The sequence below is a fragment of the Oncorhynchus kisutch genome, linkage group LG13, assembly GCF_002021735.2.
Source record: "Oncorhynchus kisutch isolate 150728-3 linkage group LG13, Okis_V2, whole genome shotgun sequence".
Classification (NCBI taxonomy): Eukaryota; Metazoa; Chordata; class Actinopteri; order Salmoniformes; family Salmonidae; genus Oncorhynchus; species Oncorhynchus kisutch.
In genome coordinates this window covers 58,493,074-58,520,619 of record NC_034186.2, presented here as the reverse complement: position 1 = coordinate 58,520,619, position 27,546 = coordinate 58,493,074, and the positions used below count along the sequence as shown (strand labels likewise).

General features: G+C 42.0%; 1 protein-coding gene across 4 annotated transcripts in view; it reads right to left on the bottom strand.

Moving 5' to 3' along the window:
* Positions 1-17,691, bottom strand: part of dgkb (diacylglycerol kinase, beta) — a 48,763-nt gene extending 31,072 nt beyond the window's left edge. The window contains exons 1-15 of one of the 4 annotated variants that reach the window (XM_020498165.2): positions 17,492-17,691; positions 13,274-13,399; positions 10,769-10,845; positions 10,371-10,391; positions 10,115-10,262; positions 9,294-9,443; positions 5,961-6,010; positions 4,401-4,475; positions 4,091-4,210; positions 2,861-2,978; positions 2,555-2,643; positions 2,148-2,264; positions 1,582-1,680; positions 1,280-1,384; positions 258-331 (exon numbers count right to left, since the gene is read on the bottom strand). In XM_020498165.2, coding sequence (XP_020353754.2) covers positions 258-331; positions 1,280-1,384; positions 1,582-1,680; positions 2,148-2,264; positions 2,555-2,643; positions 2,861-2,978; positions 4,091-4,210; positions 4,401-4,475; positions 5,961-6,010; positions 9,294-9,443; positions 10,115-10,262; positions 10,371-10,391; positions 10,769-10,845; positions 13,274-13,343 — 1,313 coding nt within the window. In that variant the 5' untranslated portion in view covers positions 13,344-13,399; positions 17,492-17,691. Of the gene's footprint in view, positions 1-257; positions 332-1,279; positions 1,385-1,581; positions 1,681-2,147; positions 2,265-2,554; positions 2,644-2,860; positions 2,979-4,090; positions 4,211-4,400; positions 4,476-5,960; positions 6,011-6,422; positions 6,579-9,293; positions 9,444-10,114; positions 10,263-10,370; positions 10,392-10,768; positions 10,846-13,273; positions 13,400-17,491 lie in introns of those variants that run through there. The other 3 variants (XM_031786696.1, XM_031786697.1, XM_031786698.1) reach the window with 3 other exon arrangements.
* Positions 17,692-27,546: the final 9,855 nt, after the last annotated feature.

Sequence of the window (27,546 nt, the reverse complement as noted above, 5' to 3'; positions counted from 1 at the left end):
GGCCCTGGGTTAAAGAAGAAGGTCTAAATCTATACACTGACAACCAGGGATGTGACAGTCAAAGACAGTGCCATCTAAGAACCTCTGCAGAATCAACCAGGAGTCTGTAGGTCAATGTTATTGTGTTTCTATTTGACTAACTAAGCCTTGAGCACTCTGTGTGCAGCCAGGCTTTGCAGCTCTTTGATTGAAGAGCAGTTCTGAGAATCCCTTTTTTTTTTACAGAGAGTTAGAGTGTGGGGAGAGAGTGTGCTTACCTGTCTCCCTGCTTCCCTCCACTCTTTGGATTCACAAACACTAGCAGAGGATGAGTTCCCTCTATTGTTGTGATCTATGCAAAATATATCAAAACAGAAAGAGATTTCAGTCCAATTGCTTATAATGCAGTAGGCTGATCTGACGTTAGAGCATAGCGTAAAATCATTATTATAAACAGTGAATAAAAAAACCATTCATATTTATTTAAAGAATTGCCTGGATGCTTCACCCTGGCCTCTCTTGTTACTGTTAAGGTTCAAACATTCATCATGTGAACAACAGCCAATACCCAACAAAATCCCAGGAAATTGAACAAAGATACCCCTCCTTATTCAAGTTATAACCATCACCATCTCCTGATTGGGAGAAGCACTTTGAGTCTTGCGTGACATGGGGGCCATCCTTAGGGACAAGCCTCTTCATTGCTACCTCTGGTAGAGCAGTGGACAGAGAGAAGCAGCAGGCCTCTACCACGGAGGAGGCAGCCAGGGCTGGGGCGAGGCATAAACAAAACAAGCCCTAATCGCGGGCTGAAGCCTACGAGTTGGCCTTCCTGCCACTCAGTGGCGGGCGGCGGTGACAGTGCTCCCGTGCATCTCCTTGACACAGACGAAGCTCTTAACTCTCCCTGTCTGCTATCCCAGCAGGCCGAGCGGTGGATTAATGAGCTCCCTGTCCAGCCAGGAGTGATCCATTACTTCCTCTAATTATAAATAATAATCCTGATTATTACTCTGGTTAGCCGGAGAAGGCAGAGATGGATGTGGCGGGGAGATGATTCAGGTTGATTGTCACCGGTTGTCTGTCTGTTAGATATTAGGGAGGATTTGGATGGAGCTGATTCTTGTTTTGTTCACCAGTAGAAACTAATCTCATATTAATCCCACCAGTGTCATTTCGTATTATCCTGCGCCCATCAAAGGCTAAATTGTGGTTAGATTAGAAATGTCAATTTACAGTACACATTCTTCACAAATTTCTAATTTTTTTTGAATAAAAATAACAATATTTGGATTGTCACCTGTAGTCCTTGGCCATCCACTGTGACTGAGTTGGCTCTCTGCATCTTCCCTCTGCCTCCTGATTGGCTGGATCTGGAATCTTTCCTCACCGTAGACTGTCTTTCCTGGGGGTCAAAGTGCAGACAGTAGAAATGGGCACCTTGAAAACAATCTAATAGACATTATCAAAAAGATATTGCCTCTATAAATATGGGAAACTGTGATCTATGTATGAGGAAATATACACATCTTTTCATAAAGCTATCATGTGGTGAATTTGTATACAAGCAGAATATGGCATCGTTTTGAAAGTTAAACTCACCAGTACGACAGGACAGATTGTGTTAGGGGGCAGGATATGGTCCTTCAGTGGTCCACAGTCACACTCAGGTTTCACATGGGAGGCACACTTATTATGAAGCTGGATGAGGGGAAACACTCAATTACAACCATATTAGTATTAGGGTGACATTCAAGATCATAACATATTATTCAATGTTACCTTTCATTTGATTGTAATTCGATATTATAGTTCAGTTCCTTTAAAATGTATGAGGGCCATAAAATATAACGTTCAGTTTGTATCAGCTATGTAGAATTGTTTTAAGCTAAACACCAAGTGCTGTTGAGTAAAAAGTAAGAGCATGTTGTGTGATTTACAAAAACACAACTGCTAACACTGGATTTATTTAAAAAAGAATGATATCAAAACACATTTTCAATGTGGTTTATTTTCTATTAGCAGAATACTGGAAATAACTGTTACTTGGTGTAAATTGGCAAAGTGATAGGACTCGGATAAAAGGTGCAAAAAATAAATCATAAACAGCAAGAAACAGTGGAAAATAATGAGGAGGTGGCTGATTCTCCTCGGAGGGGGGGGCGTACCGTGACTTGGCACCACACACAGTGAAGCCCAGTCAAACCCTGGTAACACTTAATGGTTTTGTGACACTTGTCACACTTGGTCGGGCAGTTTCCCTCCACCCAGAAATGGTGCATCACCTGTGGAGCGAGAGACAGAGAGAAACAGAGGAGAAAAGCAGAACAGAAAACAAGTGAGAAATCCACAATAGTAAGAAAGAAAGAAATCAAGATAGAAAGTAACAAAAATTTAACAATACTGTCTGTGTATTGGGCATGTATTTAAACCAGACTAAATATTGTAATTAGCTATGCTTAGTATCAGAATGAGTTGTTTAATTCCATTAGTGAGGAAGGAGCCCTGGATCTAAGCTCCGTGGAGCATCGCTGATCCGAGCGTGCCGATTAGTAAACACTCCAATTGGACGCACCTCTGTGTTTTTCTTGCTCTTCATGTAGGTTTTGATGCACGACGGAGGAGCACGGGCCACACAGCGCTCATGGACAGTGTACTTGCAGACTGGGAGAGGTGGAATACACATTTTGACCCCTCAAAAAAATCACAAAAACAACTAAGAATAGCAAACACTAAACTGAGGTTGGGGACACATTTCCGAGGGGCAATTTGGGTCACAAAAATGCCTTCTTAATGATGAAAAAGTGCTATGGAATAAACCTTTTGGGAATGGTAAAAATGAGAGTAGACATGAGACAACTGTTGACGTTGCCATACTCACATGAGCAGCACAGCCCTTGCTTGCCCAGGCCTATAAGCATGTTCAGACACAGGTTACAGTAGGCCGGTTTGTTGAAGTGCTTCAGTCTCCACACGTGCTGCCCATCGTCTTTCACATTCTAAAGGAAAGATGACTGATTGGTTTGAGTGATTGGTTAATTATTGACTGGTTGATGGTTGGGTGATTCGTTACATGGCAGATATAAATAGGCCATGTAAAACAAACATGCCTCTCTGACACGCACAATAAGGAATCACATCGGCTCTATTCGTGGCACTTTCATCTCCAGCGTTCGACAACGTTTGGCAACTGAATGTGGCCCATGTGAACGATTGTGATATTTGTTTTACTGTTCTCCAAAGCCATCATCTTCAGTGGGGAGGATTGCCTGGGTTCTTCCCTTTAATCCTGTGTCATTAATCATGTCACCTATTACGTCAATCACAGCAAAATGACAGTCTGATGTCACTGTAAGAGACTGTCTCATTAGCCTGTGATAAGTGACGACTTGTTCAAGATCATTGAAGACAAAGGCAGCAAAAAAAACTGAAAAGATGACTCCATCTAGTGGACAAGGAGAGCTGGGACATCAGTGGTGCCGTCTGACGAAGCTATTGACTAGTTAGGAAGTGGTGGGAATGTCCAGACCTTGTACCTGATTCACACAAAAGGGCCCACCCCAACCATACTATGCTGGCTCAAATATGGTTTTCCCACATTGTCCTTTCCAGCAGGGTTCCAGCAACTATATTGGATGAGGAACCAGGCTGGCCTAATACAGCTCGCCTTGGCTCGGTTTGGCTTGGTGTATAATTTCTACTTAAAATATCAAAGGGACGCAAAAGGCACCCATTTTGTGGAACAACCCAGTTGCTGGTTGAAAATACAATCTACACAGGACCTAATTAGCAGTTTTTGCATGAACGGAGTTCAAATAAGTCAACACTGTATTTTATTTTAACTGTGTGCCAAAAACAGCTAGTTTGTTTATTTTTTTACAGTAAGGTACTACATTGTTACCCAGATATGATTTGATATTGAAATAAAAATGGCTGCATTTGGCCTTTAACTGGGCTTGAACTAAATCCTGCACACACTATGGCTTTCCAGGACCAGAATTGGACACCTCAGAGCCATACATAGACAATCTCTATGGCTCTGGTCTAGAAAATCTGCCATTGAAAGTAACAACAGTGATAATGTTTAGGTAACACTTTCTTGACTACTCACCGTCTCTAGTCCCAGTAGTACAAGTAGGGGGATGGTGGTGCTGCCTCCCTGGATCCACTCCTCTAGAGACACAGTACCGTCATGGTCATAGTCAATCTCCTGCATCATCTCCTGCAGAATCTACTCACAACCAATCAGAGACAGTACAGTAGGATCTGTCAACACCGATTAAATATATGACACCCTCATTCAAGCTTTACAAAGTTACAGTATTTTCCTGTTATTGATATAACCGAAACTAGGGGGCCATAGATCTTTAGGTCTATGGATCTGCAGTATATTAAATGTTTATAAAAAATATGTATTTTACCGGCTTCAATTCTGTCACGTCCCATTCCAAGTACTCAGCAACATGCATCATTTGAGAGACGATGTGCTCCAGTTCCTAGAAGTAGAAAACAAATCGTGTGTCAAAAAACATCTATGGTACAATAGCCATTCTTCAGTTGATCACAAACAATGGTTTTAGACAGATGAACAGCATGTAATAGTCAGTTGGTTCAATCTTCCCTCTCCAAAAGAGAGTTGTACAATGCACAACAAAAGCAGCTTGAAAACTGATACAGGCTTGATGACTTAATTACAATGGTTGCCCTACGGGAGGGCAATTATCGTCTAGTGGAGAGTCATCACATGCAGGCCAGAGCAATGAACATGAGACATTCACTCGCCTGCCCCTCCGCAACAAGCCAAAGCTTTTTATTTATTTATTTAACCTTTATTTAACCAGGCAAGTCAGTTCAGAACAAATTCTTATTTACAATGACGGCCTACCCGGACGACGCTGGGCCAATTGTGTGCTGCCCTATGGGAATCCCAATCACGGCCGGATGTGATACAACCTGGATTCAAACCAGGGACTGTAGTGACGCCTCTTCCACTGAGATGCACTGCCTTAGACCGCTGCACCACTCGGGCTTGTGTAATGTTACTTTAGATTATATTGTACAAAATATTCTACATTTCCATATGTCAGTGTCATGGTTAGAATGACTAAGATTCAGATTTCCAGAAGGTCCTCTAAAGAATAATTGTATTTATAGAACATTAGGTAGCTATTATGTACAATTTTACCCAGCATGGTCTCATAGACTCATAGACGTATCATAGTAAATGTAGTAAATGTATCATAGTAAATGTAAATCTGAGACACTCAAATTAGTATGATATGTTATGTTTGGTATAGTTACATAATACAGAAGGTTACTTAAGGCAAAAACAAAAGCAGGGTGGTTGGTCGGGGTGAATCGGTAGACTTATAACGCGAACGTCTAGCAACCCAAAAGGCTGCGTGTTCGTATCTCATCACGGACAACTTTAGCATTTTAGCTAATCTGCAACTTTATAACTACTTACTACTTTTTAGCTACTTTGCAACTACAAGCATTTTAGCTAACCCTTCCCCTAGCACTAACCTTAATAACCTAACTCTTAACCCTAACCTTAACATTAACCTTAACCCCTACCCCCTAGCCTAGCTAATGGTAGCCACCTAGCTAACGTTAGCGTTAGCCACCTAGCTAACGTTAGCCACAACAAATTGGAATTCATAACATATCATACATATTGCAAATTTGTAACATATCATATGAAATGAATGACATACAACCACAAATGAATACATGCCATACGAAACGAATTGGAGAGTCTCTTGGATTTACATTTACTATGTTAAGTCTACCCTTGAGCTCAGGTTGCAGCACCAAATCATTTTTCAGTACAGTAAACAACATGGCATGTATAGGACAGAACCAGACATGGCACTGGTATAGGCTTTAAAAAATAACAAAGATGATGTTTCATGTAAGGCTGTGTTCAAATAATGTTTGGCATATTTTTTGAATATGTATGAAGAAGGAAAAATGATTACCGAACTATCCAGAGACCCATTCCCATCTGTATCATAGAGACGAAACATAACTGTAGAGAAAGAGATCAAACATTTATGAGTTTCAATTGTTGTTTGAGATGCAATACATGTCATTGAGACACATTTTTACTACCAATTTAGTTTCATGGATGCACTTTACTATGTTGAAGCACAAAAACTTCCTTTAGTTTTTAAGGGTACAATCAGCTATTGAACTCCCATCAATTCAAAGCAATGTTTCCCCTCATAAAAGTGTTCTTAGCATCTCAGTGTTGAAGTCTGATTGGTTCTTGCACCAGCCACCAGCCACAACTTAACACCATCACCATGGAAACAGACAGCTCCCTCACCAGAACATTGATTGGCTATCTAATACAAGAGTGACTGACAGACACACACACATCAGTTCTATAGTAATATAATCGTGACAACACTCTCCTCTGCCCCATGTAATTGACATACTAATGGATATTCCCAATACGTGGAAAAAGTGTTTTTAGCCCAGTCTCAGCCTGACGCTACCCACTCCCTCAATCTCAGTAGTGGTGCGGCTAGTGACAAACCCAGCTGGATTGAAGAGGGTGAGCTGGTGAGTTCACTAAGGACTCGAAGAGGGGGGTTGTTCATTTCATATGGGGTTGACGTCAAGCTGCTGTTTGTCAGACGCTAATTAGGAGCTAATTGACAGCTTCCTGCTATGGTGCGGTCACGTCGGTCCACTGGGGCCGGAGGAAGGGGAAGTGAGGTAGATGCCTGGAGGAATGAGAACTCTGCTGGAGCTGGGAAGGTGTTTGTGGTGGAGAGAGATGAGAGGAATAGCATACAGTCGAGTCACTCAGAAAAGGCAGAGAGCTAACTTGTATAACCCTATGAACCTAGAGTATAAAGACTGTTATTTATCGTTGTCATCACCTCACCTCCTCTTCAAAGCTGAACTAGTACTAGTTGCAGTAACAATAACTGAATCCACTGTGGTGACGTAGGGTATATTTCCTCAACCATACAGAACCAAGGGAATTTAGCTTGCTACTGATGATGATCAATACTCACTTTTTAGATGTTTCTCTTTTTGCCATGCATTCCCTGACTTTGCACAAGGTATGTAGACCTACAGATATAGCAGCTTAAATGAATGTACTGTACGTGTAAATTGAAACCTGTCATTCTTAGAAGAACCAGCAGAGGGCCATATTTAGCTCCACAAGACATCATTGAGGCTGGACGGAAGGAGGGGTAGGGTGGGCAGAGTGGGATTCTCTCTACAAGGAGAGATACTGTAGCATCCAAGGCTAAACCAATGATGTGCTCCCTGGGCCAGACCAGCTAAATTATTAACACACTTAATGCTTAATGAACGGCTCTGTTCTTCAATTATTCAGCAGTTGGATGAGAATTATAAGAACACATAAAAAGTCTGATGTTCAATTATCTAATATAATCTCATAAATAAATAAGTACACATCTAAAGTTTAAGTAGAATAAAGAGATCCCCATGGCAACGCTAATAAGGGCTTTCAGTAAACATAATGATTCAAGTAGACTACAGTGAAAAGGCTAGACTGCTACTCCTGCTTAGGTAATGGGAAATATCTAGCAGTTTATTGGGATGAAGCTCTATCTCGTTTGGCTATGCGTGTCTGTATTTACGTTACACAAATGTCATTATTCTCACAGGTAAACCACAAAATAACATTCTTGTTCTGGAAATCTTAATTCTGCATTATAGCCAAAGGAGCTCCAGTATACAGTGGGGCAAAAAAGTATTTAGTCAGCCACCAATTGTGCATGTTCTCCCACTTAAAAAGATGAGAGAGGCCTGTAATCTTCAACATAGGTACACTTCAACTATGACAGACAAAATTAGAGAAAATTATGGTGGAAAATAAGTATTTGGTCATCTACAAACAAGCAAGACTTCTGGCTCTCACAGACCTGTAACTTCTTCTTTAAGAGGCTCCTCTGTCCTCCACTCGTTACCTGTATTAATGGCACCGGTTTGAACTTGTTATCAGTATAAAAGACACCTGTCCACAACCTCAAACAGTCACACTCCAAACTCCACTATGGCCAAGCTGTCAAAGGACACCAGAAACAAAATTGTAGACCTGCACCAGGCTGGGAAGACTGAATCTGCAATAGGTAAGCAGCTTGGTTTGAAGAAATCAACTGTGGGAGCAATTATTAGGAAATGGAAGACATACAAGACCACTGATAATCTCCCTCGATCTGAGGCTCCACGCAAGATCTCACCCCATGGGGTCAAAATGATCACAAAAGAATGGTGAGCAAAAATCCCAGAACCACACGGGGGGACCTAGTGAATGACCTGCAGAAAGCTGGGACCAAAGTAACAAAGCCTACCATCAGTAACATACTACGCCGCCAGGGACTCAAATCCTGCAGTGCCAGATGTGTCCCCCTGCTTAAGCCAGTACATGTCCAGGCCCGTCTGAAGTTTGCTAGAGAGCATTTGGATGATCCAGAAGAAGATTGGGAGAATGTCATATGGTCAAATGAAACCAAAATAGAACTTTTTGGTAAAAACTCAACTCGTCGTGTTTGGAGGACAAAGAATGCTGGGTTGCATCCAAAGAACACCATACCTACTGTGAAGCATGGGGGTGGAAACATCATGCTTTGGGGCTGTTTTTCTGCAAAGGGACCAGGACGACTGATCCGTGTAAAGGAAAGAATGAATGGGGCCATGTATCGTGAGATTTTGAGTGAAAACCTCCTTCCATCAGCAAGGGCATTGAAGATGAAACGTGGCTGGGTCTTTCAGCATGACAATGATCCCAAACACACCACCCGGGCAATGAAGGAGTGGCTTCGTAAGAAGCATTTCAAGGTCCTGGAGTGTCCTAGGCAGTCTCCAGATCTCAACCCCATAGAAAGTTTTTTGAGGGAGTTGAAAGTTGGTGTTGTCCAGCAACAGCCCCAAAACACCACTGCTCTAGAGCAGATTAGCATGGAGGAATGGGCCAAAATACCAGCAACAGTGTGTGAAAACCTTGTGAAGACTTACAGAAAACGTTTGACCTCTGTCATTGCCATCAAAGGGTATATAACAAAGTATTGAGATAAACTTTTGTTATTGACCAAATACTTATTTTCCACCATAATTTGCAAATAAAATCATAAAACATCCTACAATGTGCTTTTCTGGATTTTATTTCTCATTTTGTCTGTCATAGTTGAAGTGTAGCTATGATGAAAATTACAGGCCTCTCTCATCTTTTTAAGTGGGAGAACTTGCACAATTGGTGGCTGACTAAATACTTTTTTGCCCCACTGTATTCCCCTGTTAGAGGAAAAACAATCATTAGTCCTCACACTCCAGTTTGTCCTCGGGTCGGCCACCCTCCAGCAGTGAGAGGTAGCAGACGATGTCCTTCAGTTGAACCATGCCTAGAGGTCTGGGCAGAGTCCTGGGTACAGGGGGCACCTTCAGAGGGGTCGAGTTCCCTTTGATCAGCTTGAGGCCTGCAGAGAGAAGAAGGCCAGAGAAGAAGGTCAAAATGTAGACCGGTTAGGATCATTGCTGAGCTTTATGCCTCTAATGTCAACCTCAAACTGTCTTTCAAACTGTCTACCAATAAATCTAAATTCATGTTGTGAAATTGATTGCAGATGTTATATAGGTGTGGTCTTTGCCAATATTACGGTAGTAAATGTTGACTAGACAGCACAGTTTTAGTTTATGATGATTGTCGGTAGTACCTCAGGACACGTACAGTTTGGACATTTTGTGAAAAAGTATAAGCTGTGGCTACATACACTGCACTCAATGACTTGCCTGTAAGCTAGTCCACAACAACAAGGCAATCTGGGGGGGTCTGACGACAGAGTTAACCATACTGAACCAATTACAACAGTACCTATCACCCAGTGAACATGCTCTTTGTGGTAGGAGTAAAAACTAAAGCAGACCTAAACAACTTTAGGCTTTTATTTGTCTGCTGCTGAGGTCATAGAGGTCATAGTTTCTATGCGTTCTTGATCTGTTCCTTTGCTTTTGTCTGAAGTGAAGGTACGGTGGTCCTAAGGGCAAAGTAGCTTTAAAAATTCAGTAACAGCGCACGCAGACAACATAAAAGCTACTTTGCCCCTTAGGGACATCATCTGAAGGTTATAGCTGAAGTGCAGGGTCTTACCAGTAACTCTGGGCTTGTCTATTGAAGAGGGGCTGGGTTTTGGTCCCTTGTTACTGAATGATAAGAAGAGGTGTTGACAGAACTCCTCTGCCAGCTCGCTCTCCAGAAACGTATGCATGAAGACCTTGAAGCCTTCAAAGTCAATCTCCTGAAACAAGACCCAGAACATGATCCTGGTTGGTATAATTCCCATGAAGGAAGCTTTGATTACCATATCATTACCATATCATGCCAGGGAGAACAAGGAATGCATTACCTGATTGAGTATATCTTTCTTCTATGCAGCATTGAATAAAGACATTGGGAATCTCAATAAATCAAACTTTTAAAAAAGTAAGTTACTCATATCCTGAAAAGCACACAAACAACCATGGTGTGACATTTTCGGCATTTCCACTATAACCAAAGTAAGTAGCGCCTCTTACATTCAAATTCCAAAACTAAACCAAGATATATTGGTCTGAGGTGACTATAGACCGACACCAGTGTTGAATGTTGTTGACATCCAAAATGACCAAGACTTGGTAGCAAGTCTGAAGTGATGGTAGTTTTCTACATTATGAAGAAGTCTCAAAATAGTTCTACAAATGGTTCATGCAATGCTAATGTTGCCACATCACTTCCAGAACTGTGTCTTATGGGAAGAAAGACTACCTCCTCTGGGTTATATTTCGCCAACACTCCGTCTCCATGGAACTCCTGCAGCACATCTTTCAGCTTCTTGGTCGAGTCTAAAAGAAAAACACTCAACAGATGTTATAACCATAAAGGCTTCCCGTTAAATAGCAATTGATATCGTGTCCGTGAAGGGAGATCCCACTGCGGGATCTCATCCAATTATCTCTAAACTTGGAGTTAGAGTGCAAAAGATCCAGTCTACGGCTCAGGAGGAATTCGATCGGACACCCACCAGACCGCATCGAAATTACAGGAGGAATCATCAGACTCTGGAACCAGTAGGAGGTTAGACTCCTCTGCCTGGCCCGTTTGGTCTGGTTCCTGTCAAGGTCTCTTCCTGTATTTTCAAACTATGGGAGTGTAGCCCTAGGAGTGTCCTGGCAGGACTGGTCCATTTGGGCCCCTGGTGTAGACATTGTTTTATTATGTTATTCTAGCTGTTCCATTATGATATTTGTAGCTTCTGGAGCAACAAGACTAGATTTGGAAGGATGACCATGTGAGACCATGAAACGTGTGACTGGTTGCCTGCGTGATAAAACCCACCAAAAATAAGTTATAAAGTATTAACTATTAACTCATGCACTGTTTTTTTATCACTCCTCTACATGGTCAAAAAACTGTCACGTTGTCGTCCTAATGCTAACACTTTAAAGGAAATTACTTAGTGTAGGTTACTTTAGGCCAAAATGCATGTCACATCAGTGTTCTACTACACAGCACCTGGGAAAATACAAACCGCAACGTCACTGTGCAAAAAAATTATAATAATAATAATCGTCTCTGATTATGAAGTCATAACTAGTAGACTGTGGAGTATTGGTGCTCATGCGGTATCTGAAGTGAGGAAAGTGTGCAATATCGTTCACTTCACCTTTTAATGAGAATAGGGTGTGGGGGGGAGGGGCTAAAGTAAGCTGGTGGGACTGAAAAAGGAGGGAGGGAGAGGTGGAAACAGAGGAAGGTCCATTGTTGCAGCTCGGAGAATGGGATATTGTATAACCTGTCGCTGCACACGGAGCACAATGACTAGCTGTGAGCCCATTGAAACACGGTTATCCAAATCTCTCTATCACACACTGTCCTTCACTCTTTCTTTCCTTCTCATTTACCCTGGTCCCAAACCCCGTCTCTTCTCAGACTTTCAGACATTTATTAGCGGAGCTGGATTTGTTTTAGAGGTTAGATGAGCTTTAATATTGCAGATGTAAATTGTCTGCATCATTTCCAATCCCTCAATCCCCCCCACACACTTCTAGAACCAAAGCTGCGCCCCTGATAAACCCTGCAGAAGAAGAAAAACGATCCCAGTCAGAGACGGTAAAGAGAGGCTGGAGAACTGCTTACAGTCGGCGGAACAATGTTGTCAAAACGCGTAGAGCAATTAACTTGTCATGGCCAAGTGAAACCCTTGGCCTGCAGAAGAAAAAAACCCATTCCTTATTAAGATTTGGACTGAGGTCTGTGAATATGTAATAAAATAACCTCCAGTCAAGACACTATATAGATTTAGGGTCTTTATTGCTGCTCAAATGAGCTCTGTTGTTTCATTCTCCTCTACTATACTGGGATGAAGTTCTTATTGTTGTGGTCATGTGGGAAGTCTTTTGAGATTCCTTCTTTTTACGAAAACTATTTTAAAACCAAAATATAATAAATATTGCAAATAATAATGTTACTCCATTTAATTGTTACCCTGGAAACCACCAACACAAGAAAGACTTCAGTATATCTCACTATTCCCATTGAAAAGGCAACAAAACCATCCATCTCAAAACTTGCACAGTCAAATCTTTCATTTCCAAAAACCTGAATACTTGCAGTATAACTTCAAGACGTTCATAACTCTCGTTGGCCCGCAAGGGAAGCTTTTGTGTTATGATTAATAATGGTTTAACATAAACAGCACCAGAGCACCAGACAGATTTAATGCTTGACCTGGTATGCTGCAAAATCAGAAGGGGTGCCAAATAACAGATTACAGACATATGGATGATTCCAAGTCATCAGAGAAAGAGGGGGGTTTTGTACTGTTTGAGCTTTACACCAAATCTAGTTGGATTAGGCTGGGTTTCATAACGCAGTGACAGTGCATGGAGATATTCTCTGCTCTTATGCAGTCACCATTACAGTAACTGGGCTCTGTTATCCTGCCGTAGTCAAGCAGTAGGAAAATCTCTCTCTGTGTGAGGTGGATTAGGACATACTGCTGGGATGGGCTCTACAGTAGTTTACTAATCAAGTGTCACATTTTATACCTGACTAGATTCAATTTTCAATGAAGTTTAAACTTTATTGTGAGAGCCTAAGCGACGGTGTACACGTGCACACACACACACACACACACACACACACACACACACACACACACACACACACACACACACACACACACACACACACACACACACACACACACACACACACACACACACACACACACACACACACACACACACACAGTCAGAGACACAGACTTACATTGAGCGTACTCCTGCAGAAGGGAGAATTCAGCTGGGGTCAGAGTGACCCACTTGTCCTGGTTGGTCATTGTGATGAGTCCTCTTCTCCCTCACATCCCCAAACTATCATCCCACAGTCCACTCTCTGGAACAGAACGTAGAACAACATGTTGTTAGGCCTCTTTCATCATAGTGGCGGACTGTTAACAGAAAGAGATTTGGTTTGGGTTCTGACATTCATTCCATCATCTCCGGTCATAGAATTGCATAGAAACTAAAATGTCCATCTGTAACCAAAAAGTATATCCGTCTGTCAGTCAATTAGAGACTGAGGACTTTTTTAGATTCATTATATGTATTGAACCCCCTAATGAACGCATTTTTCATGCTATCATAAGTATTACATCAGACAAGTACATGACTCTTAGTATGACTGACAATCAAGCTAATGCTATCTTGTCCTATCCAGCACTATGTGCTATAGCTAGCTCGTAATTTGCTAAATGGCATGTCAATGTCCAACATGAACTCATCAACTCAATGCATTATTTGACGTCTGTCCTACTTACAGACGTAGGATCTTAATTTGATCACCCTGTTGCAGGAGAACTTTCCTGCAATGCAGGACATTTAAAACATGTAGTGTATTTGAGGTTTAAAAAGGCTGATATTTCAGGCTTAATTTTCCCTTACAAAAATGTACCAACCGCTACAAAAATGTCCATCAATTATAATCATCACATAATAATTCACATTTCCTGTTGCCTGCTTTAGCAAACTGGCTCAAATTAAGACCCTACAACTGTACCTAGGACAACATTTAGTTTATGCGTAAAGAAGCATTTATGACAGACAGTATAAGGGACATGTAGGAGTTTAAGTCATGATTGTCCAGGACTGCTGACGCTGTTTGAAGACAACAGAATGATGGGCCAGCTGGCATCACTGATTATGGACAATGCCATGGTGACAGAAGATTGGACAGTGTCAGAAAAGAGGGGATGTTATGCCACTTTTCCCTTGCAGTAGACGACCCCCCCCCACACACACACACAATGGGTTAGCACAATACAATATATGCTTACTGTAATCTTAATCTGTTCTACATTGTAACTACTTTAACTACTGAGAAGGGTTTAAAAAGCATTACACATTCATGTAAAGAGAAATAAAGAGTGTGTGTGTGTGTGTGTGTGTGTGTGTGTGTGTGTGTGTGTGTGTGTGTGTGTGTGTGTGTGTGTGTGTGTGTGTGAGAGAATGAGTGTTTTGGGGTTAGTCGGTTGCTACATTATATAGCCTGGGGTATTGTGCTCTGTGGGCTACTGAATCTAAATGTTCCACTCCCCCCTGCTCTCTTAATGCACCTGTGTTAGTCTCAGAGCCAGCTTCCTTCCTTTTTGACCCAATTATAAAACCTCACAGCAACAAATGCATGTAACAGTACTTTACCACCTCAGTTCACAACTATTTCATAATGAAAGAGCTGGCATGAAATCATCCGTGTGTGTGTACTAGTATGCGGGAATTCGTGTGCGTGTATGTGTGTGTCTGTGCATATATGTGTATCTGTGTACAGGCATAGTTTGTATGTGGATGTCCTGAACATACCCATAGTAATTGCACAGTTCTAAACTTAAGGAACCCTTGAGACACTTGAATATGCATGGACACGTACGGTGCGTTTGGAAAGTATTTCCAACCCTTCCCTTTTTCCACATTTTGTTACGTTACAGCCTTATTCTAAAATGATTCAATTATATTTTTGTTCTAATCAATCTACACGCAATACCCCAGAGTGACAAAGCAAAAATATGTTTTTATAATAAATAAGGTATTATATTTTTTTTCTCCACCTTATTTACATAAGGATTCAGACCCTTTGCTAAGACACTCAAAATTGAGCTCAGCTGCACCCTGTTTCCAAAGCTCATCCTTGAGGTGTTTCCACAACTTGATTGGAGTCCACCTGTGGTATCTTAAATTGACTGGACATGATTTGGAAAGGCACACACATGTCTATATAAGGTCCCACAGTTGACAGTGCATTTCAGAGCAAAAACCAAGCCATGAGGTTGAAGGAATTGTCAGTAGAGCTCAGAGACAGGATAGCAAACCAAAATAACACAGTGGACTCCATCATTCCTAAATGGAAGAAGTTTGGAACCACCAAGACTCTTCCTAGAGCTGGCCGCCCGGCCAAACTGAGCAATCAGGGGAGAAGGGCCTTGGTCAGGGAGGTGACCAAGAACCCGATGGTTACTCTGACAGAGCTCCAGAGTTCCTCTGTGGAGATGGAAGAACCTTCCAGAAGGTCAACCATCTCTGCAGCATTCCACCAATCAGGCCTTTATGGTAGAGTGGCCAGATGGAAGCCACTCCTGAGTAAAAGGCACGACAGCCCGCTTGGAGTTTGCCAAAAAAGCACCTAAAGGACTCTCATACCATGAGAAACAAGATTCTAGGGTCTGATGAAACCAAGATGGAACTCTTTGGCCTGAATGCCAAGCGTCACGTCTGGAGGAAACCTGGCACCATCCCTATGATGAAGCATGGTGGTGACAGCATCATGCTGTGGGGATGTTTTTCAGCGGCAGGGACTGGGAGACTAGTCAGCATCAAGGGAAAGATAGACGGAGAAAGTGAAGCGAGATCCTTGATGAAAACCTGCTCATGAGCGTTCAGGATCTCAGACTGGGACAAGTATTCACCTTCCAACAGGACGACGACCCGAAGTACATAGCCAAGACAACGCATGATTGGCTTCGAGATTACTCTGAATGTCATTGAGTGGCGCAGCCAGAGCCCGGGCTTGAACCCGATCGAACATCTCTGGAGAGACCTGTAAATAGCTGTGGAGCATCCAACCTGGCAGTGCTTGAGAGAAGAATGGGAGGAACTCCCCAAATACAGGTGTACCAAGCTTGTAGTGTCATACCCAATAAGACTTGAGGCTGTAATCGCTGCCAAAGGTGCTTCAACAAAGTACTGAGTAAAGGGTCTGAATACTTATGTAAATGTGATATTTAATTTACATTTCAAAAAATAAAAAATGCTTTGTCGTTATGGGATATTGTGTGTAGAATAAGGCTGTAACGTAACAACATGTGGAAGAAGTCAAGGGGCCAGAATACTTTCCGAATGCACTATATATAGTGCTATATATTATATATTATTGATGCAATTGTACAGTACTGACAGAAGACTTAAGAATAATATACTGTACATCTGAAATACATTCAGTATCTGTGGCTAAATAGACCGTAATGTGGTGCCATGTATGCATTATTATGCTATTTAGACTGCGAAAAATCACAGAAGTCAATCGAATCGCTTGCTACAGGCATTGGCACTACCTCCCATAAACTTTGATCAAAACTACTCTGCAATCCCTCTCTAGGACTCGTACATACTTATCCCTATCATAAATACCAGTTGTTACATTTGTCTTGTAATTCACATTTACAATCCCTTCCCTACGAGTGTTCGATACACAGGAAAGCAAAATGATCAAAATGATTCTCATTCTCTATTGTTTATTATCCTTTTACATCAGTGGAGGTCGGTGAGAGGAGTTATAAGAGAACGGCCTCAATGTAATGGCTGGAATGGAATAAATGGAATGGTATCAAACACATCAAACATATGGAATCTACATTTGACTCCATTCCCTCTAGTCTGAGATGTGGACGTTGATTAAGGCAGCCACCCCCCCCAGACACATTTCAGTTGAAGGCATTCAGTTGTACCCCCTTTCCCTCTTCCTTTCCATTCCGTTCCATTACCATGAGCCTGTCCTCCTATAGCTCCTCCCACCAGCCTCCACTGGTATACATACAGTATAATGCACATAATCCTCATCAAAATGTCCATAGAACTGCAACAGCAGCATCACAGCAGTACTTCAACCCTTTAGCAAATGTCTCAATGCTGCGAGTCTAAATCCACGAGCAGTGAACTGTATTTGTTGTAGCAGCACTGTGATACCGATAGGCTTGATTCATTTCCAGTGGTGCCACCGCAGGTTATCAAACACTGTTGCTGCATCTATCAATTAATTCATCGGCAATATGACACCCGGTAGAGGATTCTACTGCAAGAGACACCAGCGATACGACTAGAGTAGCTGACACTACACATGAACAAATACACTCACTACATTACACACCCACTAAATACACGCTCGCATACGGTCAATGAACGAACAAACAATAGACTGCAGTATCAACATGATACTCACCTGCTGGAGAGCCAAGGCAAACTGCCTGGAGCAGGGAGTAGTCTTCCAGACAGATGCTTACAGATGACGCTTACACACTCTCACACACACGCATCTTGCTCTTTCTCACACTCTCACATACAAAATACACACACTCACTCACATCATGTCCCCGCTGAATGTACTGGAGGAGAGCGTAGAGGGTTTGTCATCAGATGGTGTGTATGTGAGTGTGTGTGTGTATGTGAGTGTGTGTTAGACCCCCCCCCCCCCCCCCCCCCGTCTGCTGTGTGTGTAAGAGTATGCGTGTGTGGCTGTGTTTGTGTGTGTTTGTGAGTGTGTGTGTGTTAGACCCCCCCGTCTGCTGTGTGTGTAAGAGTATGCGTGCGTGGCTGTGTTTGTGTGTGTAAGTGTGTGTTTGTTTAGAAGCAGTCAGTGCTAGAGGATAGAATCTCCAATAGAAAAGTGGGAGTGTGTGTGTGAGAGGGAGAGAGTGATAAAAAGCACAGAACGATCTTCGCTTGTCCGCAATGATAATCAGTTCCCATACTCACTGCTTACGTCACCCTTATCCCTCCTCTCCTCCTCTTTCTGCTCCCCCACTATTCCCTCGTGAGGATGATGTCCTGAGCTCCCGCTCTCTCTCCCTCTCTCTCTCTCACCTGCTCTCTCGCTCCCGCTTTCCCTATCCCTCACTTTCTCTCTTCTGTTCTCTCTCTCCCGTTGCCGTGGCGCTTGTCACCATTAGCATTCAGCAGGCAGGTGGTAACCGCGGCGACCTGTGGGAACACCTCTTGATTGAACTGATGGGATGTGAAAGGGACAAGGGCCGGCAGTCTCGGGGAGGGGGTGTCGTGTTCAACAGACATGAATCAGGAGTAATATTCTCTCATCACTGTGGTGCTGCAGCTGTGGAGGGCTATTGGATAGCAGCCCAAGGCCAATTACATTCAGAATCAACAGGAAAAATGATAGACAAGGGTCCTTGACATTTTAGATACTTAAAATACATTATGTGTTTTCTATGGCTGTGGCTGAAATGCAAAGGGAAAAAACTGGAGGGATACAATATATTATAGTTTGACACCATGTGTTCACCAAAGAAGCACACAACATATGAGTACAATAACAGCTATTGCTGAAAAGCAGTGACATTATTTCTACTCATACAGAATGTACAACTTGCTGTTGTTATATACCAGCCTCACAAAAGAGAGAACATGTCGGACAAAAAATACTGCGCCGCCCAGCAGTCTACTCTGCTATTTGGACCAAAGCTAATACCCACCAATTCATTTAACAGCTCCGGATTATACATAGTCAGCTATCTATCGCCCCCACACCTTTCACATAGCCATTATTTGGGAGGTTGTCTGATTGGACACTAAGCTCTCAGTGTATTGAATTGAATATCAGATGCCTGAAACAATGAGTGAAAAATAGAGGCCAAATCTGCCAATACTGTTTATGTTTTCAGAAACACCTACAGGCTCTCTCTCAGTCTTTAGTCGACCGAGGCCAAGGGTATTTGTGTTGTTTGCCAGTGGGCCTGGCTCCAGTCTAGTTATTGACATTTTCTCCCATGTGACAGTCGGGGGGGTTGGGGGAATGCTCATCACATTGACGTAGAGAACATATAATTCCCTAGCAGTTGTTTATCACATTTTATGTACTTGTCATATTCCACTCCAGGTTTCAAATTCACTATGGATTTACTATACAGTGTATTCTAGTGCTAACCCATGACTGTGCAATTAGTGTATATAGTAGGGTAGTAGCGGCTGGCTTCTTTTTTGGGAGGGAACATCCACGCACACGCATCACCCATCCATGCTATGGATGGGTCCAGTGACGCAGACCAAAACAATGGCGGCTGAACGACATGAAAGCACCACTACGTAAATGCTAATAGAATTGCGTTATGATCAATGTGCAGTAGCTAGGTGAGTCAGATTGTCTGTCTGTTGTGCCGTGCTTACATCATCCCTACTATGAATGAAAACAGTCAGTCGCTGTGGGGATGAATAGTCACTCAAACAAAGTCTGAACCAGGGCATAGATGAGACCTACGTCATTCCACTTCCTGACACAATTGTTATTGATCTTAGCATCACTGTATAATTGACTGTTGTCTTCTGTAGATCATCCACCACACAGATGAGGCTTTAGCCTGTGGGCTTACTAATCAAATATTATTACTTAGAAAATATATATGCTGAAGCTATAAACTGTATGTAAGCTGTATACTGTAGACCCATTATATAAGCTATATACTAAAGATAGAAGCTATATTTCAAATAACTGTCCAGTGTTTCCAGATTTGAGGAAATATGACCTATAATTAATTACAAAATTACAATATGAGTGCAATTTTTTATTAAATATGTTAAAAAGCACATTTTCTCTGTTGGAATGATATAGGAGTACTCCAACAAATAGAATGGTGTGTGTGTATACCAGTCATTCAAAATATTCATGTGGGTAGACTGCTGATTGGCCAGCTCGGCCAATGATCCAACATGATATCATGTTCTATGTCCACAAATGTGAGTATCGGACGAGTCAACAACATTATTTGGATGTGAGTTAACAGAATATTGACTTTCCCTGGACAGATACTTGTACGGTATCTGTATAGTAATCATATAACCTAGTCTCACTAATGGATGGCAAAGCATGTTGTCTCACAAATAGTACATATGGAAGTATGCTATTTCAACAAACACATATAATGACTACCCCACCTAAAGCTTCTTCCCTCTCTATGCTAAATATAGCCACAGTATAGTGGTTGGAGTCTAGTATAGCTGGCTGGCTGGCTGGCTGGCTGGCTGTGTATAATAATAGGATATTACATAAGTGCCATACAGCAACTACAATATGGGTCCCTAGTCAAATCAAATCAAATACCACTTTATTGGTCACATACACATGGTCAGCAGATGTTAATGCGAGGGTAGCAAAATGCTTGTGCTTCTAGTTCCGACAATGCAGTAATCTCTAACAAGTAATCTAACAAATTCACAACAACTACCTTATCACACAAATGTAAACGGGCGAATAAGAATATGTACATATAAATATATGGATTTTACAGTAGATGGTATAGAACAGTATATACATATGAGATTAGTAATGTGGGATATGTAAACATTATTAAAGTGGTTTTATTTAAAGGGACTATTATGTACATTTATTAAAGTGGCCAGAGATTTGAGTCTGTATGTTAGCAGCAGCCTCTCTATGTTAGTGATGGCTGTTTAACAGTCTGATGGCCTTGAGATAAACAGCTTCTATTGGTCTCTCGGTCCCAGCTTTGATGAATCTGTACTGACCTCACCTTCTGGATGATAGCGGGGTGAACAGACAGTGGGTCGGCAGCTTGTTGTCCTTGATGATCTTTTTGGCCTTCCTGTGACATCTGTAGGTCTCCTGGAGGGCAGGTAGTTCGCCCCCGGTGATGCGTTGTGCAGACCACACTATCCTCTGGAGAGCCTGGCAGTTGAGGGTGGTGCAGTTGCCATACCAGGCGGTGAAACAGCCCGACAGGATGCTCTCGATTGTGCATCTGTACAAATTTGTGAGTGTTTTAACAAATTTATTCAGGAAACTGAGGTTGAAGAGGCACCTTCTGCACCATGTTGTACAGTGGGGCAAAAAAGTATTTCGTCAGCCACCAATTGTGCAAGTTCTCCCACTTAAAAAGATGAGAGAGGCCTGTAATTTTCATCATAGCTACACTTCAACTATGACAGACAAAATGAGAAAAAAATCCAGAAAATCACATTGTAGGATTTTTAATGAATTGATTTGCAAATTATGGTGGAAAATAAGTATTTGAGCTCTTCAGTAAGGGCCATTCTACTGCCAATGTTTGTCTATGGAGATGACATTGCTGAGTGCTCGATTTTATACACCTGTCAGCAATGGGTGTGGCTGAAATAGCCACTAATTTGATGGGGTGTCCACATACTTTTGTATATAAAGTGTATATTACAATATACTCTGCCATCCTTGTCCATACTATAGGCGTTCACTCAGAATTCATCCTGGAGTATTTCTCAGTGGGGGACATTTAAGACAAGAATAGAACAGAGATTGAATCAAGCGTTCCGACGAATAAGGATTCATTCTTGGAAGACATTATGACAGTAAATAGCGTTAGTGTCTATGCATTCTTATTGATGTCTGCCTGAGATCTTGTGTTGAAGGCTTGGTGTTCCCCGCGGGAGATTGCAGAGATGCTTTACTCACCCAATAACTCTGTCTGCAAGTGATCACGTGGGCCTGTAGAAGACATTAATTTGTTGGATGATATCATGGAACTGTTTGGATCGTTTTAGACTGAGATAGAGAGGAAACAATGTTTTCTTTAGTCAGAGAAAAGGCTTTTTGTAAATTTCGATCATAAAAGCTATATGTCATATTAACTGCATAACAGATGTCATAAGAAGATATCAACGTGTGATAACTGACAAAATGACGCTGTCATAACACAAAACACTGTGATGTTGATATCACTTACAGGTATGCTGTCTCTCAGTGCAGCTATTGAAGAGGCCAAAACAAAACAATTCCGGTACAATTACTGTATAGTATCTCATACAGGAAATCTCACAAATATTCTTCATTTTCATTTTCATTTTTGATGTCACTATTTGATGTTCTGGGACTAGGGAACGGAGGCACATGGTGTGCCATGCAGTGAAGTGGACATTCATGCAGTCTGAGTCTTGCATTCATTTATGATTTAGTTCAGAAGTATTAAGACGGAGACAAAACGAGTGGAAGTGGAGGAAAACAGATACTGAGGCTTCATTATGTTTGTAGGGGAAAAGGACTGTTCCTAATGGCATTGCATTCCTTTTTCATTAGGGTAAACCCAGGGGGATAATTCTCCCACACCCTGATTTATTTTTACTTTATTTAACTAGGAACAAATTCTTATTTTCAATGATGGCCTAGGAACAGTGGGTTAACTGCCTTGTTCAGGGGCAGAACAACAGATTTTTACCTTCCGATCTTGCAACCTGTACGACCTATAGGGAAAAATGTAGGCCCACTTACTGTCGGATATTTTCCCGAAGTTGCATATTGTTGATCCCCTGTGAAAAGAGAAGAAACGTATGTTTGTGGTCCGAATGCCGGCAATAGGATTGTTGCCAAACAACATTCTGCACGTCCCCCGGTACAAATAGGTTACCCTTCCTATTCATGCATTTTACTTAATGTTACTACCAAAAGGGATCATGTTTATCAATTGGGGAACATTAGGCTAATGTCATGTTCCAAGGCAAAATGCATTGTGGGTAAAATGTATTCAAACGGTAGATGCTGAGAGAGATCCTTGGGATGACCTTACCCTGTCCTTAACCACGTCCCTTACCCTAACTTTACCCTAACCTGGGGTCTGACGCTGCCCAAATGCTCTGTCTAAACGTTGATACTTTCATATCGGCAAGAAATCATTTTCAATAAACTAAATGTTAAATTATTACACACATTTATATGGTTCGGGTCCCCACACGGCCATATGTCCATGCTACAGCTCTTGTTTACGAAAGCAGAGACGACCAGCTATTCTTATGAGATATCTAGAATCTCCGAACACCTGTGTGTAATGGAAGGACGTCAGAAAAGTTTTAGAACTGACAAATACTGTTAAAACAGAGTTAAACGTGTACAGTAACTGTTTATTTTGCATTTGTGAAATGAAAGTAAAGGGCTTTATGTTTCTAGAACCATATCTCAATGAGAATCAATTCACATTTAGATGTAGTATTTGGCTGTTTTGGCTGCCAGAGCCAGTTTACCTCTATCACATGACCTGGATCAGATGGTTCAGCACCATCCTATGACAATTGCTTACATCTTTTGTGTAATTATCATTTATGGAAAAGGCTTAAAAAAAAGGTTAAAATCCAGGTCAAGTGACATGATCAACCAAAACACTGGGCCAACATTTGCATAACAAATAAAGTCCTCAGACGTACAGAGGAGGAGGCTCGCCTACACTCCATAACAGTACATGTTGGGCGAAGCCTACCTTTACAGGTAAGAGGAAAAATCCTGTTAACTGTGTATCTCCAAGTAACAGTGCATGTGATATCCTTTCCTACACCAAAACAACCTGCAGTAAATACTACTGACTGAATGGAACACGTCTTTCGTGTAGCTTTATTTGGCATATGCTGTGTAACATACTGGCATTTTGGAAAGCGACAGTGCAATATCAAACAGTGCTGAGGGAATATGTGAGACAGAAGCCATCTGACTCTCCTGTTTGTTTTGAATAATTCACAGTGTTTTCACACAACAACAACAGAACAAACAGTAGCATCAGACGACCAGGGCTCAGCTAGTGACTCTGATACACTTCTCTACCAACCATGGTCATGTCTGCAGAGACATTGTTTCAAATTGTATTAGTCGTGTGTACAGGATACGAACACAACAACGCAACGATAAGAAATAATAAAGTATAAGAACACGTACATAAAGTAAATGTCTCAGTAGAATTGAATAAACATTTTAGCATAAGTATAATACAGGAAGGCACAATTTATAGTCCAATATTTACACGTGTTTCAGGGAAGGGGGGATTGGGGGGGAAAGGGTTTAAATTGTGCAGTATTTAGCAGTCATAGTAAGAGTCTGGTAGTAGCAGTTGTGATGTGTGTATAGCATGAATGTATATGTGTGTGTCTTTGTGGACGTATGTACACTGAGTATACCAAACATTAGGAATACCTTCGCAACATTGAATTCCCCCCCCCACCCCACCCATCCTCCACCACAAAAGGTGTCAAAAGGCTTAAAGATCTTTCTTGAACCTGTTTCCTCCCCTTCGTCTACACTGATTGAAGTGGGTTTAGTGACATCAATAAGGGATCATAGTTTTCACCTGGATTGACCTGGTCAGTCTATGCCATGGAAAGAGCAGGTGTTTTCTTAATGTTTCGTACACAAAAGTGTATGTCTGTGTGGGTGTACGTGTGCTAAGGTGAGGAGAATGGTGGTCAGTCCAGTTCAAGTGTTCAGCAGTCTGATGGCTTGAAGATAGAAACTGTCTCTGAGCCTGTGGGTATCAGACCTCATACTCCGATACCGTCTGCCCGACGGTAAGTACGTGAACAGCTCATTGGACAACAGGTACCAGAGATATGTTCTGTAGGCCTACGAGTCTACTCACGTTTCTGCAGTTCAACTAGGCTTCCATTGGGTAGGCCACCTACACTGTTTTTGTTTGTTTTATTCTATGACCAGGCCAGCTGCCCACGGTCTGATGTACAGGTAACTACCCAAATGAAGGAAACACCAACATGAAGTGTCTTAATAGGACATTGGGCCACCGCAAAGCCAGAACAGCTTCAATGCACCTTGGCATTTATTCTGGAACTCTGTTGGAGTGAGGCGAAACCATTCTTCCATGAGAAATTCCATAATTTGGTGTTTTGTTGATGATGGTGGAAAACTCTGTCTCTCGTGTCATCCCATCCCAGAACCGCTCCGGTGACCACTCTTGCCCTGTGGATGGGGGCATTGTCATCCTATAGTCTCTTTCTCTTTCTTAGGGGCATAGCCATGGAAGCCAAAAATAATGGTCAGCCCAGCATTTTTATACATGACCCTAAGCATGATGGGACGTTAATTGCTTAATTAACTAAGGAACCACACCTGTGTGGAAGCACCTATTTTCAATATACTTTGAGTCCCTCGTTTACTCAAGCATTTCTAATATTTTGTCAGTTACCTGTATTAGGCAACCCCAGGTACAGATCTTCCTTCTCCAATCCTTACCTTAACTATTATTTGGGAAAATACAAAACTGACCCAAGACCAGAGTCTAGGGGCAACCTTATCTATAAAATGAATGCAGTCTTAAGGCAACAATAGTGCCACCTGGTGCAGAATCCTGAAACTATTTTCCAGCCCATGGTAGTGAAGTAGAGTAGTGGTGTACTGTAGTGTTACTTATTCAGATACCATAATACAAATTAATCACAGTTTTAGTTATATAAAATACATGAATATCTAATACAGCGTTTATTTCTGAAATTGATGAGTGAAACTGGTAACAGAAAAATGTTTAGTCAAAAATGGAACTGAAAAATATAGAGTTAAGAAGTATTATATTTAATGAAAAAAGAGATCCTAGGAAAAGTTATCCTGCAGTTTTAGGAGATATTTGATGTACAGGTAAAGGTGTAGGTAAAGTTTTAAAAGTCATTCATAATATTCTCAATGGCTCAATCAGTCAATCAATAGCAGCATATAACAGTATAATTTGAACAAAATCAGAAAAGCTGCCTTCCCATAAGATAAAGCGTAGAAACACTATGAATGGCCATAGGTATAGGGGCCTATGGCCATTCATACATAATATGCTTGTCCGATTAAAAACACTAACAAATATTGTTATGAGGCAAGATATGCTCATTATATATCATCTTTGATTCATAGAAGCTTGTAAGTTGGTTAATACATGGTAAAGTGTGGCTACCTAAAGTCATGGCTAAAGTCCTTCAAACATTTGGTGAAGCCAGGTACAGTAAGCCAATGGGACCTGACAATCTCATGTTGTCTTCTTCTTGACTGCAATCATTTGGCTGAATGTCTGCAGGCCCCAGTACAGCAGGGAGATGGAGACAAAGGCCTTACAGAGAGAGACAAAGAAAGAGACAGAGAAAGAGACAGAGAAAGAGACAGAGAAAGAGACAGAGAGAGAGAGAGAGAGAGAGAGAGAGACAGAGAAAGAGACAGAGAGAGAGAGAGAGAGAGAGAGAGAGAGAGAGAGACAGAGAAAGAGACAGAGAGAGAGAGAGAGAGACAGAGAAAGAGACAGAGAGGGAGAGAGAGAGAGAGACAGAGAAAGAGACAGAGAGAGACAGAGAGAGAGACAGAGAGAGACAGAGAGAGACAGAGAAAGAGACAGAGAAAGAGACAGAGAGAGAGACAGAGAAAGAGACAGAGAGAGAGACAGAGAAAGAGACAGAGAAAGAGACAGAGAGAGAGACAGAGAAAGAGACAGAGAGAGACAGAGAGAAAGAGAGAGAGACAGAGAGACAGAGAGGGAGAGAGGAGTTAGGCCAATGTGCTCTTTACTTTATTAGGTGTCTGTGAGTACTGACTGACTCATTTTACACCTACATCTTGTTGTGACTGGATGCTGTTCTTGAGCACTTACCCCAAACAAACGTTACATTTTTTTAGCTATGTTTCCAAAGTACTCTGGATTGCTTCTAAGTAGATTTGATTTGCTTCTTTCGCTTACCCTAATTTTTTGGTGCACCATTGTATGTATTGATGTGCACTGGACATGATTGATGATCAGATTGACAGAGCTAGATACATAGGATATTAAGGAAGGATAGATATTATATCCATCCCACACTTGATAAAGGAAATAACACAGCATCAACTTTCACTTAATACCTGATTGAAAGAAAACACAGAAAGACTGCGACCCAGACATATTAGCACGGGATATATAAGGACTGGCAAAGGTTAAGGAGTACGGCAAAGTCATCTCCCATGATGCTCTCATGTTGGGGTCAAGAAGTCGGACGCCACGGGGGAGTATGCCTGAGATTTCGGCCAAAAGCTGTCCTGTGGCGCCTGTCCCTCCTCCCCCGACCCCCTTTCCCTCTGTGTTCTGGCCCATAAACTGCATCCTACCTCGCAGCGCAAGCCAAACCAGGCCCCTGTCCATCACAGGCAACGGCCTGATGGGAAAAAAGGCAGCGTTTCCTCTGGACGCCACAGCTGTTTTCCTCCGAGAGGGAGGGAGAGTGGGAGGGAGTGAGAGAGCACAACAGGGCCTGGAATGTCCCCCCGCTTTTCCGCCCCTCACTACCTGTCCTGGCAACAGGTTCCCCACTGAGGGAAGGAGAGGATGGAGGAGGGAGGGAGGGAAGGAAGGAAGGAAGGAGGAGGGGGGGCTGAAGAAAAGGAGAGGGAGGCAACCTGGGCCTGAGACCAAAGTCACAACGTCTAGGTTGGACATACGTTTTTACACTGCAGCTCTTTACAGAGACATGAGGTTGTGATGTGAGCTGTACCCATTCCTGAGATGG